The 21237-nt window shown below is 33.4% G+C and overlaps 4 protein-coding genes across 4 annotated transcripts; all 4 read left to right on the top strand.

Annotated features, from left to right (window-relative positions):
- The first annotated feature begins 1396 nt into the window (after nucleotides 1-1396).
- LOC115702914 (uncharacterized) lies at nucleotides 1397-4545 on the top strand. The gene is made up of 7 exons (XM_030630380.2): nucleotides 1397-1729; nucleotides 1973-2030; nucleotides 2168-2248; nucleotides 2352-2387; nucleotides 2509-2748; nucleotides 2842-2983; nucleotides 3411-4545. The coding sequence occupies exons 1-7, from the start codon at nucleotides 1539-1541 to the stop codon at nucleotides 3902-3904; spliced, it is 1242 nt and encodes a 413-aa protein (XP_030486240.2). The 5' UTR covers nucleotides 1397-1538; the 3' UTR covers nucleotides 3905-4545.
- A 2617-nt stretch (nucleotides 4546-7162) lies between these two features.
- Nucleotides 7163-9747, top strand: LOC115704529 (B3 domain-containing protein Os01g0234100). Its single transcript, XM_030631734.2, has 7 exons — nucleotides 7163-7478; nucleotides 7565-7603; nucleotides 7895-7929; nucleotides 8016-8181; nucleotides 8271-8477; nucleotides 8614-8701; nucleotides 8793-9747. Exons 1-7 carry the CDS (start codon nucleotides 7428-7430, stop codon nucleotides 9500-9502), a joined length of 1296 nt encoding a protein of 431 aa, XP_030487594.2. The 5' UTR covers nucleotides 7163-7427; the 3' UTR covers nucleotides 9503-9747.
- Nucleotides 9748-12117: 2370 nt separating this feature from the next.
- Nucleotides 12118-13176, top strand: LOC133031899 (nonsense-mediated mRNA decay protein 2-like). Its single transcript, XM_061105664.1, has 2 exons — nucleotides 12118-12267; nucleotides 12374-13176. Exons 1-2 carry the CDS (start codon nucleotides 12118-12120, stop codon nucleotides 12788-12790), a joined length of 567 nt encoding a protein of 188 aa, XP_060961647.1. The 3' UTR covers nucleotides 12791-13176.
- A 43-nt stretch (nucleotides 13177-13219) lies between these two features.
- On the top strand, nucleotides 13220-14550 carry LOC133032091 (uncharacterized). The gene is made up of 5 exons (XM_061105923.1): nucleotides 13220-13356; nucleotides 13465-13594; nucleotides 13736-14068; nucleotides 14223-14230; nucleotides 14361-14550. The coding sequence occupies exons 1-5, from the start codon at nucleotides 13220-13222 to the stop codon at nucleotides 14548-14550; spliced, it is 798 nt and encodes a 265-aa protein (XP_060961906.1).
- The last annotated feature ends 6687 nt before the right edge of the window (nucleotides 14551-21237 follow it).

Here is a 21237-nt window from a genome sequence, read left to right as displayed (position 1 = left end):
ATTAAAAATATTTTACAGTTATATTTGATTAATGTGTATACATCGTGTAAAATATATTCCTTAAATCTTACCCTTCATACTATAAATTATTTTAATTTTTTTAAAATTTTAGAGAATATTTTAAATAATTATAATATAACACTATCATATATAAAATGTATATACCATTATAGATATATATATATATATAATAAGATTATAAGCACCCAATTAGAAATATGCAAAAACCTAGTACAAATAAAAATAAAATAGGTTTATATTAGTAGTGGTCCCAAATCTTTCTCAAAAGTGTCACTTGGGTTCCCAAATTCAATTTTGTATCACTTAGGTCCCCAAATTTACTATTGTGTCTTAAATATGTAATTTTTGTTGGAACACCATTTTAAGAATGTGTAACAAAAACATTTATTGCCTAGTAGACACCAAACTATAGTTCGGGCATGAAAGAAGTGTACTCTACATTAAACCTCTCCATAATTTCTCAAAAAAAAAAAAAAGGGAAAATTTGTGGCATAAGGATTTAAATTTTTGAGTTTGAAAATTATAAATATTCAATAATTTTTTTAGTGGTATAAATACTTTAAATAATTTTGTCCAACTTTATTATCATAGATTCTGTTAGTGTCTAAAATCATTAAATTTTTGTTGGTTTAGAACATTTTCAATGGAGATTCAAATTGGTGATTTACTGCTAAAATATAACTCACTTTATAAAAGTTTGCTATAATAATGTGTCAAAAATTGATTCAAATTTGTCACATAATAAAAATTAATTCAAATTTAAATTATAAATAATACAAAATTTACATCACAATAAATTTATTACTTTATATTTATTTTATGGCAATCTTAAATTTATTTTAATATAATAATATTAATAATGAAGTTATTATTATTTTAAGTTTTAATAAAAATATTAAATTTTGTATTTGGGTACAAGTAGTATTTTTTTATAGGCGACGCTCTAGAATTGGTTAGCGATATTTCCTAAAAGCTATTTTCTTAAGTTTTATGGGATCCGATACTCATGACACCAAAAAATATACTAGACAAGTGGTACTTTTTAGCAATTCTCATTTACAAATATTCAAAGTCAGAATATATTATAAGAGAAATGCTAAAATGCACTGGTAATGCTTAGTACATTTCTATGTATAAATATCACTATTAGTCTAACTAAGTATCAAATTTCATATAGTTTAATGTAATAATTTTTAAATAATATCAATAGTTAATCACAAAACGAAATTTTTAGACGTATTAGGCACCATAAGTAGTGCCTAATAGCAATAATGATAAAAAAAATATAAAATAACGAAACGATGCCGTATTGGTTGGAACACGTGGGAATGGTAAGTAAATCTTGCGGATGGGAATGGGACCCACCATCCAAGCCACAAGCCACCATTACAGATTTTCACTACCCACGCCCGAGTGGTTCTCTCTCTCTCTCTCTTCTCTCTCACCATTTTCAAGCTCAATTTCTCGCAACCCTAGAATTTATCCACCTCTGAATTTACCCCCAAAATAACCAAATTATGTGGGGTGGTAGCGGTGGTAGTAGTGGTGGTGGTATCTATTGGGGACGAAAAGAGGTATCCGACTTTAAAGGAATTGTGGTTCTTTTCGCTTGGGTTTCGATTCATCACGACCACTTGAAGAACTATGTCGATTTATATGCCTCTCTCGGTTGGAATTCTCTTGTTTGCCATTCCCATTTTCTCGATGCGTAAGCGTTTTATTTTTTAATCATTCATTTCTTTCAATTTGATGAACTAAATTCTAAAGTACTAATCTTTGATCATTCTTACTTGGTTTTGAATTATATGGTTCTGAGTTTGCTTTTGTTGGGTTCTAATGTTACGAGTAATTGGTTCTAAGTTTGTTTATTATAGTTGCTAAAGTAGATGGTATCAAAACCAATGAATTGAGGTTTTATTGGGATGTTAACTGGCAATGAAAGTATTTGCAGATTTTATCCTGAACGAGCCATGTCGTCAGCCTTTGTGATTCTCAATGAGCTTGTTGAGGTAAGTTTCACTCTACCTTTTTGAGAATGTCTTATGATAAGATTGATACAAGGATGCTGTAGATATTCTCTTTTAAACTTCAATTTTAAGTTGTCTGTAAATTATATCCTTTTGTTTTCGGGGTTTGTCATTTGCAGGAGCTAAGGATTAAGCCATGTCCTTTAGTTTTTTCGGCTTTTTCTGGCGGTACGAAAGCTAGCATGTACAAGGTTTTTCAGGTACAGATAATTGGGAACTTGTTTATTTTAAGAATCATTATTCTAAATATTTCTCTTTTAATTGTGGCTATGGTGGTGGTGATTAAAATACGTTTGAATGCAGATTATTGAGGGAATAAGTGAAGGCCAGCTTTATCCGGTATGTTTTTGTTCATTTCAGTTTCGAGTAGAAAAACTTAATGACCTATTTTTTTGGTTTAGTGGGAGGACAGGACCTTGTTTAGATAATATTTTGTTGATAATTTTTTTCCATTTTGAAGGGTGAATATCGATTGGTCAGAAATTGTATTTCTGGTAATATCTTTGATTCCGGTCCAGTTGATTTTACAAGTGATTTGGGTACTCGTTATGCACTACATCCAACCATTCAGAGAATGCCTGGATCTTCTAAACTTGCTTCTTGGGTAGTTAAAGGCATTGCTTCTGGTTTGGATGCTTTATATCTTACTAGATTTGAATCTCAGCGTACTGAGTATTGGCAGGCACTATATTCCTCTGTTGTAAGTTTTTATCTTGTATTATCAACCTGGTTCTTGGTTATTCGTTTCATTTGTTGGAAAATTTCTTGAACTTTTTTTTCCCTCTACTATTAGAATTTGGGCGCACCATTTCTCATTTTGGGTTCTGAAAAAGATGATCTCGCTCCCTGTCATATAATCTGCAATTTCACTCAACGTCTACAAGAACTTGGGGGAGATGTCAAGTTTGTGAAAATGAAAGGTTCCTGTCACATAGGTTTGTCTAAAATCCTACCTCTGTTTTTTTCCCCCTTTTATAAACCTACTTTTACATCTCATTGTTGTGTATAATACCTTCAAAGTTATCTTGCATGTCAAGCTATGTGCTTTGGCATTCAGGAAACCATTAGACATATATTCAAGGTTCATCTCTTACCACTATTGTATATATTGAGCTCCATAATATTAACCCTGGTGCGGAACGCCTTGGAGTCCCCATGCCCTGAAAAAAAAAACACAGCTAAGCTAGGAAAATGATTATATATTTGTCTACAACATAATTATATATTGTCTTTCTAGATTAGGAAAGTGAAATTATTTTGCTAACCATTTTCTTGTGCAATTATTTCACTTCACTGTGTTCTATGTCAGTGTCATATTTCCAGAAGATTAGAACTAAATTAATGATTTCCCGGTCATTTCAGGTCACTATAAGTATTATCCAATCCAATATAGGGCTGCTGTGTCTGATCTGCTGGAGAAGGCTACTTTAGTTTTTTCTCAAAAAATGCGGCAACTGGAAGATGAAAGAATTTACATGGAAGGTACGCATGATGAGATATCCCAATTAATCTGTGACCTACAGAAGGCAGCAGTTAACTCAAATCAGAGTCTTAGAAGAGTTGCCCGTGGGCCTGCTGACCATTTCTACTTGCCAAGCTCTTCTGAATATCAAAATGGTAAAGAATCCGAGCCTTTACAAGATGAAGGGAAAGAAAAACCAGTCCATCTACCTGCACCCCCGAGCATTAATGCACATAGTGTTTTGGGCCGGCTTTTATTTGATGCATGTGTCCCTAAGAATGTTGAGGGTTGGGATATTAAATTCTGTGGCTCTTTGAACCGACAACCATTTGCTTCTGCTCGTAAACATTCACCTTTCATTGGCATTAAAAGTACCCGTCGCTCCAGATTATAGAGTCAAAGCTTTTAGGAGGATCTTCGTAGAGATAGATAGTGCAATACAGGTTGCTTGATCAATCAGCTTCTGAAGAGACAATGGCCAAAAAACACCTCTAAAATTGCGTACAAATTTGTTGACATTGCAAGGCATTGAAGATAAGTCACATCAACACAACACTCTGTTCCCATTCAAAATGCCAGTTGCTAATGTTACTAAATCAGACCGGACCCCTTGCCTGAAGGGTATAGACGAAACGATAGGTCCATTGATAATGTAATATACATATGTAAACATAAGTTTATATGTTTAAGAAGATCTTAACTCTGGTGACTGATCAGATTCACAAGGTTTTAATTGTATAGGTTATAAGGAGGACGACGGTGTCACTAAAAGCGTAGTTTTTCATCGATGGTTGGACAGGGTAAGAAGACGATTGCATGTGAATGTAGTTATTAGTATTTTGGGAGAAAATCCTCATGAGGTATTGAGATTGGGGTTAGTTTTTGTTATGAGTTATATGTAGTCAGTAGTCCTGTGGATAGCTAAGACTTGTTGCTTTATAAGTCCGGACACTATAGTATACCATGTAAATAAGACCTGAAAATCTTTACCTCATTTTCTTCTTTTCAGTTTTCTATGAATTTTATTATGCAAAATTGTATACAGCAATAATAAGGGTTTGTTTTTTAGGATGCCAATTTTATTCCTAGTTATTAATTACATCACTAGGAGACAAGATAGTAAATAAAAAAATGATGTTTATTATGGTGTAAAATTTGGTTTATGATATAATTTTTAGTATGTGTTAAATTTAGATTTTTTTATCCACTATCAAAGTGAGTTAAAATATGTATATGTATCACACTTTTAGTACTCTATATTAGAGATGCTCTCACTTGCAAGTTACAAGGAGTATTTCAAATCTTATTAATGAGAACTTAATTCCACTTAAGTCATTTGTATTGAGGAAAGAGGAAAAAGATGTTGTTCTATCTTTAATTTTGGTATTGTGTGTGCTTAATATCAAAAGAGAGAAAAGTCTCTTACATGTTGCCCTATTCCTATATTTATAGACAATCATGAGGCCTATAATTAGTGTAAATGCTTCCGTAATAGAAGAAGTATGATAGAGATAATTAAATATTAGTTTTAGTCACATAAACTTATCTTAATGGTTATCCTGTATATGAGCTTATCTTGTTTTTATTTACGGATTTGTGTTAAAAGAATTATTTCTTGCTTGATATGTTATATTCTTTATTTAAAAATGTGTCAAGTTTGGCAAAATATGCCTTTGGTTAGATGATGAACTATCCTGGTTCGAGGAGGTGTTGCCATCAATTATGGAGAGCCGCATTGTTAATCATGTGAAATTTTGATTACTGCATAAAAAAAAAACATATGTCAGATAATAAGTGTGCATACTAAGTGTTCGATCTTATTTAGACCAACATCAATAGTAAAATTCAAATATAGTGTTGAATTAACACTACAAAAATTATAAATTAATATTAATTTTATTTTTTAGTTTAACTACAATACTAAAAATATATTTTTTAGTATTATATTATTTATTAATATACATTCAAAGTTATTAATTAATTATAAATAAATTATTTAATTATTTAAAAAAATAAATAAATTTATCATGACTCTACAATGCTTATTGCTATTAGTAAGACACTGTAAATACTCACATAATAAGTTGACATTTAGGCTATATTTGGTAGAGAGGAATGAGAGTTAAGGATAAAGAATATAATAAAATGGAAAGGATAGTAGCTTTCCTTTATGTTGTTTGGTATTAAGAGGAGAGGAGAGATGATAGATATAAATTTTAAATATAAAATTACTATATCATTAATTATAAACTATACTTTTAATATATTTGAAGGGTATGTAAATTGATTTATATTTTTTTTTTTGTCTTATCTTCAATCTTCTCACTTTTGGAGAGATTGAAAATAAAAGATTTAGAGGGAGACCAAATCCATCCATCTATTATTTCCTTCCAACTTTCTTTTATGCCTAACAAGTGAAATTGACTCTCTTTTCACTCCTCTCCCTCCTACCTTTTCCTGCCCTCTACATTTCTATATAAAAAATATAGTACTGGCCCGAGTAAAGCACGATATGAAAATTTTAGACCTACAAACTGTGCTAGGTATACTTATAAAATTGTCAACAAGACATGTTACGACTCACAATTTTATTTTAGCCCGACCCAACATAATTCGTATTCAGGGCTAACCCTGAAATATATTAGGTCATAGGAAAAAAATATTTTTGAGTCTTTATTTTAAAAAAATGTGATATTTCAAAGTTAGTAAAAAATATTTAATTTTAAAAGGAAAATTTTTTTTAGCCCCTAGACTTGATGGCCCCTAGGCACAGGCGCCCTACCCTGCTTATGCCGAGGACGGGGCTGCCCATATTTTTGGAGACTTTTCAAATTTTTTGAATTTGGTCAGCACGAGTAGTGTTGTAAGTTCGTGCGTGTTGTGCTGACCCGACCCATATTTATCCATACTTTTTAAAAAATAGTTGGTGTGTCGTGCCACAGAAAAATATGGATCATGTCGTGTAGTGCCGACATTTTTAAAGGGTATACATGGCACGACCCGTAAGCCCAGTATTTTCGTGTCGTGCTCAGATTCATGTTGTGCTTTGCTCGTGCCAACTCGTATTTCTTAAACAGACCTGCCTATTTTCATTTTCGGGCTTTACTTTTTCATATATATATTTTTTTTACAATTCCTAAAATATATGTATATTTTATAACTTTAGTTATATTTATGTAACTTTTTAACAATATTTTATAAATAATCATATAGAAAAATTATTAACATCATTAGAACTTTAATATTTACTAATGAATATTCAAATTTCTATATCACACTCTAAATAAATTAATATATAATTTTAATTTTTCTATTTTAATAGTTTTAATTATACAATTATAATATCTAGCATTATATTTAAGTTTTATTATTATTTTAATTTACTTATAATTAATAAATTCATATTATTATTATTATTCATAAGGTTTTTAATATGTTGTGTTGTGTTTTTCAGGTTTGTTGTGTGTTGTGCTTTTTAGGTTAGTCTATTTGTGTTTATGTGTCGTGTCTTTCATACTTTTCGTGTTGTGTCGTGCTGTGTCGTGTCCAAACTCGTATTTTTTCGTGCCTAATCATACTTGTACCTTCTAGACTCGTGCTGTGTCAAAAAAACTCGACCCGTACTTACAACACTAAGCACGAGACACACGTATCAAATTAAAGGGGGAAGTCATTTATATTACTTTTTTATTTTAAATCAATCAATAAACAAATATTTTCCTTTCTAATATCACTATAACATATATTTTGCCTTGAAAGAAGAAATTATTTTCTATTTAAGAAAGGAAAGGACTTGTTTATTATTTTAAAATACAAAACTTTCTGTTTAGCTTTCTTGTCAGTTGTTTTTTGAACTTTTGAAAGTTCTGTCCTGAGAGAGAGAGACCCTTGAGCTCCCAACTCTTTGCCTGTAAACCATGGTTCTTCCTCAACGAAGACAATCACCATCTGAGTCTTCACCTCAAAAGGTTACTCCTTTTCACTTTCTCTCACAATTTTCACTTTTCTTGTTTAATGTTTGTAACCCAGTTAAGCTTGCTATGACTCATTTCAGGTCAACCGAGTTGGACTTACCAAAAAAAAGGAAATGAGAGTAAGACCCATTATGTTCTTTTTATCTCTACAATCCCAACAATTTGATGTCAAAATATGAAAAATAACTTGTGGGTTTTTGTTTTTTCTTGAAAAAAATCTATTTTGTTGTTTAAATGTTCTTACTTTTTTCCTTTTGTAGTGTATAATAGAAGAAACAGTCACAAAATAGTTTTGTAAGAAAGCAAACTTGTTGAAATGATACACAAATATTTACACAGATTGTGTATAGAGTCTTGTTACATGACTTTGCCATCTTACTGTTTTTTTGTTTTGAAAAATTCTTGTCCAGCTAGTTTGCTATAAAAATCCAATGAAGACTGAGAAGTGAGTAAAACTTTTTCCATTCAATCTGTTTTAAATTTGTTGGAGATGTATTATCTTGTAACACTGCCTCAATCTTTTATTTATAGCAATAAACGAAAGAAAGTGAATGTAGAAAGCTTGTACAATGATCCCAAAGCTGCATCATCACCTACAATGCAACGAGCATATGAGGTTCAAGCAACTTTAGCTCCTGAGTTTCCTAGCATGGTTAAACTTATGCTCCATTCTCATGTTTCTGTTGGGTTTTGGCTGGTAAACTTATCTAATATTATAAATGTTATCTTAGTCATGGATAAGTAGATTGATTTTTTAGGCTAAAACATTTTGGTTGGCAATGGCAGGGTCTTCCTAAAAAGTTCTGTGATTTGTATTTGCCAAAGGAAGATACAATGATGGTTTTGGAAGATGAAAGTGGGCAAGTATGTGATGCAAAGTATCTTGCATTGAAGGTGGGATTAAGTGCTGGATGGAGAGGGTTTTCAATTGCTCATAATTTAGTTGAAGGAGATGTTGTAGTCTTTCATTTAGTAACTCCTATTAAATTTAAGGTAATAGTGTTTGAGCATTCTTTGACGATTTCATTGCGAATTTGTTATGTTTATTGATGGTAAAATTTACTGCTTGAAGTCATAACTCTGATGACAAATAATATAACTATGACTTGCTTCAATTTTTTCTTTTAAGGTGTATATCATTAGATCAAATTGTCCTGATGAAGTGGATGGTGCTCTTGGGCTTCTCCAATTAGAAGGTCACATGAAACAGATGACTGGTAAACTTGTTTAAATTTTGGCTTAGAAACAGCTTTCCCTTCTCTTTTTTCGTTATTATTGTCATTTCATGTCTTATTGCGAGTCATGCAGGAAACATCATTGCTTGTGAAAAGGAAACCGAAAGTTTAAAGCCTGATGATGTCTTGGAGTGCCCTCATAACAACACACAAAAAACTACCTCCGGGACATCAGAACAGTCTGATAAAGACACTGAAGTTTTAGGACCTGAGGCTTTGGATGGAATTAGACTTTCAGATGAGTCAGCTGTAAGCTTTGATCAAGTGAAACATTTAGATGATTTCAACATTCTTGTTAATGGTTTGATCATAAACTCTGAGCTTCCCAAATACTTGTTGGCCAAGTACTACGAGCTCTGTTGTAGTCAGAAAGCATTTCTTCACGAGAATATTCTCGATGGCCTGAACTGTAAACTTGTTGCTGGGGTCATATCAGAGACAATCAACATAGCCGACGCCATCAGAGCAAGCAAAATCTCCAGCTCGGTCAATGATTTCACCACTTGGGAAAAGACCCTGAAAGCCTTTGAGGGGTTAGGCATGAATGTGGAATTTTTGTGTTATCGACTAGAGCAGCTAGTAAGTTTGGCTTCAAAATCAAAGAGATACGAAAAGGTCAAAGTTGAACACAAAGATGCCAAGGAGGAGTTGCGGAACTTGGAGGCAAAGATGTTGGTAGTAAAAGACAGATTGAGTAATCTTGAGACCGAGTTTGAGGCCGTTGGAGTTAATTTTCAAGATCTCCAGCTAATGTTCAAAGAAGTGGCAACCGCTCCTTGGTGATTACTGATGAGGAAGCTTCATTTTGTTGTCTCTTTATTGAGAATGCTTCATATGAATGTGTCAAGTACTCTTTAGTCTATACTAACTACATGGTGAAGAAGGAAATCTTTGTATGAGGAGTATATATATATTAATATATACACGTATATATATGTTTTAAACCCAACTTTAAATCTTTCTAAACATAAATGTACTTATGGGGAATGATAGCATAGCACCTTTCCTTTTCCTCTCCATTGAATCAACATTACCCAAAGAAACAAACTCATATGCCACTTTAAAGTTTCCTGAATTCCTTTCCTCTAATATGATAGGGAAATTTACACCCACTACTGTTTTTTCCCAATTTATTACTTTTATACTGTTGCACGGCAAATACAACATTTATACTGTTTTTTTTTTTTTTTTTTGGCAGTTTACTGCCTTCAAAACTTTAGCCGCTTGATGTGAGTGGTGTTTGTTTTTCATTGCCACTTGTCACGATAGGGTTTTGCCACGTTTTTTTTTTTTAAAAAAAAAAAAAATTAATTGTTTTGATTTTGACGGTTATGTGTTCTGATCAAAAAGTGTTGTATTTATGTATTTTTCTTTTATTTTTTTCATATTATTTTCGAATCTAAATTTTGTAATTGGTATTCTCTCTCACCTCAACTGTTCATCTTCTTCCCCATTTTCAGTTTGCTTAGACGGTTGTAATAGTGGGTAGTTTTTTCATTTTAAAAAATTTCAAATCCCATCCCACTATCTTAAACTTCCCTCTCATTTTCCCTCCCATTTTTATTATTTTTGTCTATAAATACCTTCATAGTTCTTCATAATTGCCGTTACTCGTTCATCACCATCTCCGGCCAAAGTTACAAAACCCAGAAAACAATCGCAGAAAACCAGACCCAAATCAAAAATGGGTAAAAAAAATCTGAAAGAGAACCCTCCTAGCCCCACTTCCCCTTCTGTTAAAAGAAAAACCATTGCCGGACCTTCGAAGAACACTCGAGGAAAAAGACCTCGAATCTGTTGTTGAAAATTCGGACTCGCATTTTGAGTTGGATTTCGAATTTCTTAAGTCGCTGTTTCTGTTAAGGTATTTTACTATTTATCTGTTGTTGTTTTTGAGGTTTTTTGTTTTTTTGTTAAATTCGATATTTGAGGTTCATATATCTGGGTATTTGTTTGTTTTTGTTTATGTATTTGTAATTATTTTATATATATTGTTCGTTTTATTTATGTGTTTTTGTTAATTTTTTATTTGTTGTTTTGTTGGTGTTGTTATTTTTTATTTTAGGGCAAGGGTAAATCCCCTGTGAAGGTGTTGCCATCATCAGGTGTTTCTGAAGAAATTCCTGTTAATAGGATTGTTGAGGTTTGTGATGTTATGCATTCTGTTCTATGTTTTTTTGTTGTTTTTTTGTTGTTGTTATTTTCGTAGTGTTTTTTGGTGTTTTATCAGTGTTTTCATTGTTCTGTTTTTTAGGATTGGGAATGCAAGTACACTCGATCTCAATTTTATCATTCTAGAGTAGTAACATCTGGTTATTACTCTGTACTTGGTGACATTAAGAGAATTTTAATCGAAAGCCAATTGGAAATTTTTTCAAAATCTCGTGTTTGGTTATTTTCTTCGAATTCCCGAGTACATAATTCATTACCAATTGCCGCATTGTTTGCCGTTGAGGAGGTTCACTAATGGGTTGGAGTTTTGGGTTTGTGTCCAAGGGAAATACCTTAGGTTTAGTATCGAAGAGTTTGCGTTGGTCACGGGGTTAGATTGTCATGTTGATTCTGATTTTTATCAGTTTAAGCAAGATGATAATGAATTGGTCAAATCTTGTTTTAAGGGGTACAAAAAAATTACCAAGGGTGCTATTCGATCGCTTTTATTGCCGACAATCTTAAGGATAACGACGATCTTGCGATCAAGATGGCTGTATTGTATTTTGTGCAGTGTTATTTGTTAGGTGGTCCCCCGGGTAAAGTTGTTTCGTCTGAGGAAATAGATGTTGTGGATAGTGGTCGATATAATGAATTTGGGTGGGGCAAGCATTGTTTTGATATCACTATGCATTCTTTGAAGGGTAAGATAGATTCTGGTTATAATAGGGTAGTTCGTAGTGACGAGGATGGTGGGTATTACAGGTTATTGGGTTTTCCTTTGGCTATTCAATTCTGGTTTTTCGAGTGTTGCCCGTATGTTATTGGGAAACTATCCTTGTACTCAAATGTTGGCATTCCAAGGATTTTGAATTGGCCTAAATTACCCAAGGACAAGGAGGGTATGGTGAAAATGGATGTCATGAACACCCTCATTTTCGATCGGTCTTTGAAAGAGGTAATCCTGTTGTTTTTTATTATTTTTCCACTGTTGTTTTAATGTTGTTTTTGTATACATTATTTATACTTTATGTTTTTATTGTTGTTGTTATTTTATAATTTCAGTTTCATGTGCATATTGTTTTTTGTTGGTTTTTGTTGTTTCAGTTAAAATTAAGAAACCTCACTCCAACTTCCGTTGAGAGATTGAGTTTGAGCCTCACTGATTTTTCTGCGGTGAGACTACTCCCGAGGCCGTGAAATTCAAAATTAAAGGTGGTTCCAAGCCCGCCGGTCAACCCGGCTTGATGGGTTCTTCTTCATCAACTGCTCATGAGAATGTCTCCCGAGTTGAGTTTGAGGAATTTAAAAAGTGTTTATCTGTTGTTGTCAGCCAGCAAGGGATTCTTATGAAATCTGTTGCTGAGATGAACAAGAAGCTGGACATTCTTATTGAGGTGTTTTTTTTTTAAATTGTCATTACTTTTTCTGTTATTTTTTTAGTAGTGTTTTTATGTTGTTTTATACAGTTAATTAATTTTTTTATTTTTTTTTTGTTCTCAGTCATCCCAAGGTGGTCTCACTCACAATGGATCTCAGTCTGAAGATGCTCTTCGTACTTCAGAAAATGAGGATGATGAAGATTCCACTTCGGAGGAAGACGAGGATGATAAATTCGACGATGACAAAGGAGATGATCATCATGACGATGAAACTGATGATGATGATGATGATGATCTGGGTGGAGATGGTGTTGGTGCTGGTCAGGATGAGGCTCACACGGGCGATGTTCGTAACGATGAGGGTGTTGTTGTCCCCGCGGTTGTTTCGAGGGATGATGATACCGGCAAGGTCGATGATGCCAAGAATTCTGAAACTGTGGAACCTATTGCAGAGATCAAACAGGTGTGTTTCTTGTTTGGACATCATTTTTGGTTTGTGCTTTTTTTTGTGTGTTTCTGTGTTTTGTGTTTGTTTTAATAGTGTTTTACTGTTTTTTTTGTTATCAGCCTGATCAGTCTCAAGGTGGGGAGGAGAACATTGATGTTGATGCAACAATTGCATCTGCTGTTAAAGCTGTGGAGAATTTGGTTTGTGTTTATGTTTTTTTTTTATATTTGTATTTATTTGGTATTATATTGTTGTTTTTATGGTGTTTTAATTGTACTGTTTGAAATTTAAACATAAGTCTTTTTATTTATCCTTTCTCTTTTTTAGATTGGTTCCTCAACTCATGCCCCTGCTCCTGTTGACACTTCTGAGAAGACTGATCTTGAAATGGTTGTTTTTCAAGAGACTCCTATTTTACGTCCTCAAAAGAGGGATCGGAAGAAAGGAGCTGTTTTGAAATCCCCATTCATTGAGCTTGCTTCGTGCATCTAAATCGGAGTTCATCCTCGGTTTCTCCCGATGATTCTGTATAAGGTCGTTAAATATGTGCGTGGTTTGTGCCCGTTGGACAACAAGATTGGTGAACCTGTTGATCCGCAATTGGAAGCTGATTTTGTCAAGTGGGTTGATTCAGGTCTTAGAAAGCATAAATCTAAGTAAGTATTTTTGTAGGTGTTTTCAGTTGTATATCTGTTATTGTTTTCTATTTATTTTTTTATTTTTTCATTTCTGTTTTGATATTTTTTTATTTGTTTTTTTTTTAGCACAACAACTAATGTGTATTGTAAGGGTAAGGACACTATATTTCCGCCATTTCGTTTTGGTGTTGAGGACATCAGCAACAAGATGTGGTTTCACAACCTTGCCTACCCTAATTGTTTCCTTACCAATTCTGTAAGTTTTTATTTTATTATTATTATTATTTTACATATTGTTTTTTTATTTATTTTTTTAAATGTTTTTAAGTGTTGTTCTGTTAGTTTTTTATAAGTTTGAATGTTTTTTCACTTACTTTTTTTTTATCTGTTTGTTCAGCACATTGACATCATTTTCTATTATCTTCGTAAGAAAATAATGTACTCAGCCGAGCCGAAAATTAAAGTCACCACAACTGATTGCCTCTTTTGTTCTAGCATAACAACTTTGTATGAGAGGTTTGTTGAGAAAAACAACGATATATCGGTGTTGTCTCTTTCTCACAATGTGGCCCAGTACATTCAAGGTGGTAAGATATTATGTGCCACTCCTTGGCATTTGGTTGATCATGTTATTATGCCTATCAATGTAAAATTACAGGATCATTGGATTTGTGGTCGTCTTAACATAGTTGACAGGCGCATATATCTGTACAATTCATCGCGTTCGGAGGTATATGATCGTCGCCAAAGAGGCTTGCAAGCCTTTCTCTGTTATTTTACCATATTACTTCTCTATGTTAGACTTCAAAGGCCTTCGCAACGAAACTAAGTTTAGCACTATAGAACCGTTCCCTATTGTTGCTGTTGATGGTTTACCCGAGCAGGTCACAACGTAAGTTTTATGTTTAGTGTTCAATGTTTTTTCACTGGTTGTTTGTATTTTTATTTTTTTGTTGTTGACTTTGTTTTTTATCAGTGTTTTCATAGTGTCTTTTTTTGTGTTTTATTGTTTTTTTTTCCAGTGATTGTGGTGTTTTTGTTGCATCATTTGCCGAGTATTTCATTGATGGCAAACCCATCCCATCCTCTGATTTTGATGTGGAAATTCACCGCGATCGTTTGGCTGCGTTATTTTATCATTATGGGATGAAGAAGCAAACTGAGAACATTGAAAGTGAATCCGAGGCCCCTCCCAGCCTTCCCAAGAAGTGATTTGCTTTTTCAATCAGACTGTCATTGTTCTTATAGTTTTTTAATGTTGTTTTAATGTTTTTCATGTTGTTTTTCGTAAACAAACATTGATGTTCTGTTGTTTTTCCTTACGCTTTGTGTGGACAATATGTAATCTTTTATTTTTGTATGTTTTTTCTTATTATTTTTATGTACAAACAAGTTGGTATGTTAAAGTTGTTTGTTTTTTCATTTCAGATCCATTCTTTTTTTGTTTTTTTTTTCTTATAGTTTCTCTGTTTTTTTGAATCCAAATATTCATTTCAGTATTAAAAACACAAACTGTTTCAATAACAAACTTCATATATATATATATATTCAATTTAGTATCCAACATCTTTTAATATCCAATCTAGAGTATCAACAATTCCCAATGTAATCAATGTTTTTCAAATAAAAAACTGTATTCCCTGTGTATTTCAGAAATTTAAATTCCTCAATATCTAATTCTCATAACGTATGTGTAGTTTTCTTTTGTTTTTCCACTGTTGTTCTGTTGTTGTTTTTATTCCCTTCTACGTTTTCTGCTGTATGTTCTTTTGTTATGCCCCAGTTCACCACATTTGCTGCACTTGTTGTGTTGATTCCTTTCCCATCCAGCCTTCCTTCTTAATGTTTTTGGTCTTCCTGATTTTACTCTTTCATGTGGAGGCAAGACTGTAATATTTTTCACTTCTTCCGGTACCTCCCATTCACTTTGGTGTCCTATTTGCAACCGTCCCCGAATAAGTTGCCGACCAATTTTTTTTTTGTGTAGTAATCTGAACAGTAGGTGTACGGGTCCATGTTCATCTCCCTCATCACGGCCACTGCGTGCCCGCATGGCATTTCATCTATTTGGAACCTGTTGCACGTGCATGTTCTTTTTTCTAGGTCTACTTCCCACGATTCTTTCATTCTTGTTACCTCAAACAAGTAATCTGTTGTTGCTTTAACCTGTTTTAAATTTTATTGGAAAAAAAAATCAAACATAGCTGTAATTCCTACAACAACAATACAAAACTATTGAAACAGCACTACAACAACACTACAACACTACAAAAAAAAAACATAATTAATATTTTACCTCCAGATTCAATGAGTATGTGTAATTTTTCAACAGTATGTCTTCTCCAGTTGGTGATAGCTTAGTGAAGGTGTTTTGTGCTTTTGTCCTATTAGTATGCGTCCATTGTTGCACCAATGCTCTCAAGCATTCTAGCAGCGTTGTAATTGGTAGCTCCCTTGCTGCCAAATTTGCAGCGTTCAAAGGATTCTGATATGTTTGAGGTCATTGTGGAATACCTCTTGTTTTGGCTATGAATTCTTGACCACTTTTCATACCCGATTTTTTTGAGGTAAGGTCTTATGCGTTTGTCCAATCCATCCAATTCAGCCATGTGGAACTCGAATTGCTTTTCTGTGTACGCTTTCACTGCTCCAAAGAATGGCAGATTGTATTTGGCAGCATGTTGTTTGAAGCTTGTTTTAAGGTTGCTCAAAATGTGGTAACCGCAAGAATCGTGTGCAATTCTCGGATAGATTTCTCTCGCTGCTTTGATGAGGCTTTCATTTCTGTCTGAAATTAGGCATTGGTGTTCCCGTACACCATACGCTTCTTTAAATTTTTTGAAGAACCATTTCCAAGATTGGTCATTCTCAGAATCTGCAACACAAAACGCTAGTGGAAAAATATGACCTGCTGCATCTTGTGTGCATGCGCACAACAAAGTTCCCCCATAAGCTGCTTTGAGGAACGTTCCGTCCACAACAACTATCGGTCTGCATGCTCCCCACCCTTTTATGGATGCATCCAACGCCATGAAAACAAAGAGCAAGCTGCTGTCTTCTGCCGTTTTCAGATCCACAAATGATCCAGGGTTTGTTTTTTCCACCATGTGTAAGAAACTCGGTATTAGGCTGTACGAGTCACTAGCATTACCTCTCAAGTCGTTTACTGCATGTTCCTTACTTCTCCAAGCTTTCATATAGTTCATTTTGATGCCAAATCTGTATTTCAACTCCCCTTTTATGTCCATCGCTGTTGCCTTGGTCTTTATGTTCAAGAACTTCGGTTTTATGCATTCCCCTATCAGTTTCGATGTTGCTTGCCTTTGGTCTTCATGCCTTATATTTATGGGGCATGTGTGCATATTTGAGAACCTATTGAAACAAAAAAAAAACAACAAAAACAACATTAAAAAACTATTAAAACAAATCTGTTGCAGATACCAATCATGTGTATTTCAGTACAAATTGTGAAAACAGGTCATTTGTTAAGGATGCCAACAAAAACAACATTAAAAAACTATTAAAAACCAACCTCCTGATTATGAATGTGTTTGTTGGCCCATTTCTCGATGCTCTTAGTGACCAATTGCAGCTTTCATAAACACATTTCAGACTGTATTCTTGAGAGCAGGACTTCCACACTTTGTACTGAAAGTTGTTTTTGATTGCGTAGTAGCTGAGGACATTTTTGAGAGTTTCTTTGTCTTTGTATGCCTGTCCTTTTTCCACTTCGGGGTGTTGCTTGTCTGTTATTAACTTTGCATTGTTGATGTCAATTTCTGGATCCAGTTTTTTACTGGTGTTTTCAAGTTGTTCTACCATTTCTTCAGCAACCAGATTTGCATAGTCAATTATGTCGAATTTGTCCTCCTCATCTTCTATTGTTTCTGACTTTTCCCCTTCTACCGTTTGCTGTCCCGTTGTGTATGATTCTGTTGTTGTTATGTTGTTTTCAAGCGTTGTTGTGTTGTTTTCGATCATTGCAACATTATATTCATTCGGTGTTGTTGTGGATATCGAATTTGGTGTTGCAGCACGTGTTGTGTTGTTGTTTTCCTGGTTCACACATAGTGGATATGTCGTGAAATCTGTTTCCTTCATTTTCAATTCCAAGTAAAAGTAGAGGCTTCGATCGTTGCATATTTTGATCGGTGGTATTCCTTCTTTAGCTTGGTACTGTATTTGTAGTGTTGTGCTGGTGTTTTCGCACCCCAATGAAGTAACCAGTATTTGCAGTAGCTCTTCGTACTTGCATTTTGTTGGTATGAATTCTCCACTAGCCACATAGTTCTCATAATTGTGATCTTCATTCCATTGTCCATTGCTCTTGATGAGTACTGGTAGACGTTCCATTACCTGTCATTCCAGGGTCTTACTTAATGTTAAAACAATTGTACAACAACAATAAAACAATAGCAAAACAACAAAAAAAAAAATCAACAAAAAAAATAAAGTAACAACAATAAAACAACACAAAAACAACCAAACAGAAATACCCATTATTTTTTTTTAAGTTTTTATTATTATATTTGTCTGATACATATATGTATGAATGTTGTTGTAGTACTGACCGCAAAACAACATTTGAACAACCCTGATGTTGTGTTTGAATAATTGTTCCAATTTATCGATTTTTTTTTTCGAAATCATTTTGTGTTGCAAACGTCGAATTAACAATAGAACAACCCTCATTTATGTTTTTGCATCATAAATTAAAGAATATCACAGTTGTGTTTTCGTTTTTTTTGTTTAAAACTTCAGATCTAAATCCTTTTTTTTTTTATTTTTAATTTTTTTTGGTTTCTTAAGAATTAAATTATTTTTTGGGTTTGTTGTGTTTACCTCTGTTATTTTGTTGGGACGGTTTTCTGTACGTCTTGTTCTTCAATTCTGATTCCTTTTCAAAAAACTCTTCGCCGGATTTAATGGTTTTTTCTTGGTGATTTCCGTCTCCGGCGTCTCCTCACACACGAACAAGGTTGTTTCCCGTGTGTTATACTGTTCACAGTAGAAATGAAATGATGTTGGGCTTGGGCAGTACAAAAGTAATGAAATTGGGCTTGGGCAGTACAAAAGTTGTTTTTGCCGTGTCCCAGTATAAATATAAAGTTTTGGTCAAAAAGCAGTATTTTTGTAAAATTCCCATATGATATCACCTTATTTTGCTTTTAAGTGTGCAGAGATGAAAATGAACAATCTGAAAATGGGAAAAGAAACTATGAATAAAGGTAAATATTGAGAAGTTCTAATAAGGGAATATTTTAGAGTAAAAGCTAGAGATAAATTATAAGAAGTACTATGTTTGGAAAGACCATGTAAGTGTATTGAGTTGAGACTTGAGAGTGTACTGTCGTCTTTAATACGATAATGTCGTCTTTAATACGATAATCATCCATTAATTTATAAATTTTTTATCATTATTTTTTGGGAATTTTGATCACATTTAAATATTATTGTTAAGTATCCGTGATACCCAACACTATCTTGTCTGGTAATAATTATTATTAATAATATTCGTCACTTTTTTCTCTCTCATAAGAAGACTCTTCGGTTTTCTCTATCGAGACCCTCATTAGGGTTTCTTTATTTTCTTCGGGTGCTGTTTGTGACAGTTAATAGTCTTGTGACCCGTAAGGAAAAATACTGGGTAAGTTGTGTAATCCCACACCGCTTGAGGAAGGTCAAGTGGGATGATTATAAGACTGTGTAGGTATGGGACAACACAGTTGAAAAAGGCTTAAATGGATTGATTGGTACTACTTATATCAACAAAGTGCATCATGTTTTCAGATAGCTCATCACGAAAGAACTCTATAGTTAAACGTGCTTGACCTAGGGTAATTTCAGGATAGGTGATCTCCTGAGAAGTTTTCCCAAGAAGCGTGCGAGTGAGGACAAAGCACACTAGAAACACTCGTGTTGGTTTGTAAGGTCAGTCGTCATTCCAAGAAGCAGACAGAGTGACATACTCGTATATAAAAGCCATCATTTCATGGGTGTAAGGGCCCAATAGAGGCTTGAAGCGAGAACGTTATCGTCGGCACCCAGGGAGTTCTATTTGCTGGTGATTGAGGTCTTGGGAGGTGTGTTATCTGGTGGGCAGGGGTTTTCCAGCTCCGATGGGCTCTCGGCAGGAACTCCTTCATGTTATCAGCAATTTTTGAGTTTTCCTCCCTGACGGTGGTGGTATCTTGGTTGGATGATCCTTTCGTCGTTGAGAATTCTGGTCCTCGTCGTGGGGTTTGGTGTCTGTGGGGATTTCTTGAGGTTGAGTTTGGTGGTTGTCGGTGGGTCCACGCCTTAGCCATTTGGAGGTGTTGATGGTGGCTCCGTGGCTGTGACTACTGATGCATCGATTAGTTGATGTTTGGTGTTCGGTGGTGGTTTGCTTTTAGAAATGCCTTTCATCCTCAATCTTGGACTTTGGCGTACAACTTGGGTCCATGTTGGCGTTTGCTTATCTTGGGCATTGTTAGGAGATTGCGATCAGAAAGAGGAGGTTTCGAGTTTTTTCCTGAGGATGGTGCACCTTCATGTTCTTCTGTCCCTTGTACTAGGTAGTTCTCGTTTGTTGGTGTGTTTTGTATTGATTATTTATAGTTTTTTCTTTGTGCACGTTTTGGTGTTGTTTCTTTTGAGTTTTCTTTTTCATTGTAATAATGGTGATTACCATTTTTGTCTGTTTGTGATGTTGGCTTTTGGCCGTAGTTTTGTAGTCGGTTTGGTTTAACCTTTATTTTGTTATTTCCTTGTGAGATTTATGTGACTATGTTTTTGCCTGACCTTTTGAGATTTTTCCCTTAAATCCTTAAATTAAAGGAAAATGATTAGGACACATACTTTTTATACATAATGATGTGTAATTAATCACAATCATATAATTAAAATAATATTATCACACTTAAAAATATAAATGATTAATATTTATTACATGTTATTGTGTTTAATAAGTATGTGCAATTTAAATAGGTACATATCATTATTTTAAATTATGTAACTTCTCTTTCCAAAAAAAAATGTAATTTACTTAACATTTTATTACTATTAGCGCAATTAAGTATTACCTGTAATACAAGATCTCTAAAAGTTGTTATGCTCTTATATTAATAGCAATAATGCAATATGATACTTTGATGTTAGACACGAGATGTCTTTTTAGAATTTCTGTTTATCTTATTATAATCCTATTCCTACCCAACCCATCATATCCACCCATCTTTTCTGCGTAAAGTGGGCAGCATTTTCTAAATCCCTAACACTCAACACATCCACTATCTAATATTTTTAGGGACCCCAAGTTAAAAATAAAATATTAGTAAAAGAAATAAAATCAAAGAATATTAATAAACACAATTTAATTTAATGTCTTTTCTCACTATGGTGTCCAACTTATTAAGTGTAGACATTTTTATCTAGTTAATTACACTTATACACACGCACAACATATGTGATATCATCTACAGTTATAAATAGGTGTCGAGTTTTTTAACACGATACAAAATTGACCCAAATTTAGAAGATACAAACATAATTTGTATGAAAAAAATATAAGTTTGGACATGACACAACACAACACGATATTGTAAATTGACACGACACGACACAAAAAGATAAATTCAAATACAATACGACACAACAAACTCGAAAGCATGACATATAAGTGGATAAACTAATTTAAAAACACATCACGTTAGAAGTTCTTATAATCTAATAATAACAATATTAATAATACATATGTATTTACTATTAAATATTTAAATTTTAATTATTCGAATTAATCTTTTATATGCTTATGTGTAAAGTATTGTTAAAAAATTAAATAAAAACAATTGAAACTATAAAAATACATGTAATTTAGTAATTAACTCATTAATTATAAAAAAAATAACAAAAAATGTA

The sequence above is a fragment of the Cannabis sativa genome, chromosome X, assembly GCF_029168945.1.
Source record: "Cannabis sativa cultivar Pink pepper isolate KNU-18-1 chromosome X, ASM2916894v1, whole genome shotgun sequence".
Classification (NCBI taxonomy): domain Eukaryota; kingdom Viridiplantae; phylum Streptophyta; class Magnoliopsida; order Rosales; family Cannabaceae; genus Cannabis; species Cannabis sativa.
Note: the sequence above shows the minus strand (reverse complement) of the source record. Positions and strands in the feature narration are given on the sequence as shown.

Coding starts and splice junctions, on each gene's coding strand:
- LOC133031899 (XM_061105664.1), top strand. CDS start 12,118: ATGGGTTCTTCTTCATCAACTGCTCATGAGAATGTCTCCCGAGTTGAG. Junction 12,268..12,373: donor AGCTGGACATTCTTATTGAG/GTGTTTTTTTTT, acceptor TTTTGTTCTCAG/TCATCCCAAGGTGGTCTCAC.
- LOC115702914 (XM_030630380.2), top strand. CDS start 1,539: ATGTGGGGTGGTAGCGGTGGTAGTAGTGGTGGTGGTATCTATTGGGGA. Junction 1,730..1,972: donor CATTCCCATTTTCTCGATGC/GTAAGCGTTTTA, acceptor AAGTATTTGCAG/ATTTTATCCTGAACGAGCCA. Junction 2,984..3,410: donor GAAAGGTTCCTGTCACATAG/GTTTGTCTAAAA, acceptor CGGTCATTTCAG/GTCACTATAAGTATTATCCA.
- LOC133032091 (XM_061105923.1), top strand. CDS start 13,220: ATGATTCTGTATAAGGTCGTTAAATATGTGCGTGGTTTGTGCCCGTTG. Junction 13,357..13,464: donor CTTAGAAAGCATAAATCTAA/GTAAGTATTTTT, acceptor TTTTTTTTTTAG/CACAACAACTAATGTGTATT. Junction 13,595..13,735: donor ATTGTTTCCTTACCAATTCT/GTAAGTTTTTAT, acceptor CTGTTTGTTCAG/CACATTGACATCATTTTCTA.
- LOC115704529 (XM_030631734.2), top strand. CDS start 7,428: ATGGTTCTTCCTCAACGAAGACAATCACCATCTGAGTCTTCACCTCAA. Junction 7,479..7,564: donor CTGAGTCTTCACCTCAAAAG/GTTACTCCTTTT, acceptor GACTCATTTCAG/GTCAACCGAGTTGGACTTAC. Junction 8,182..8,270: donor TTTCTGTTGGGTTTTGGCTG/GTAAACTTATCT, acceptor TGGCAATGGCAG/GGTCTTCCTAAAAAGTTCTG.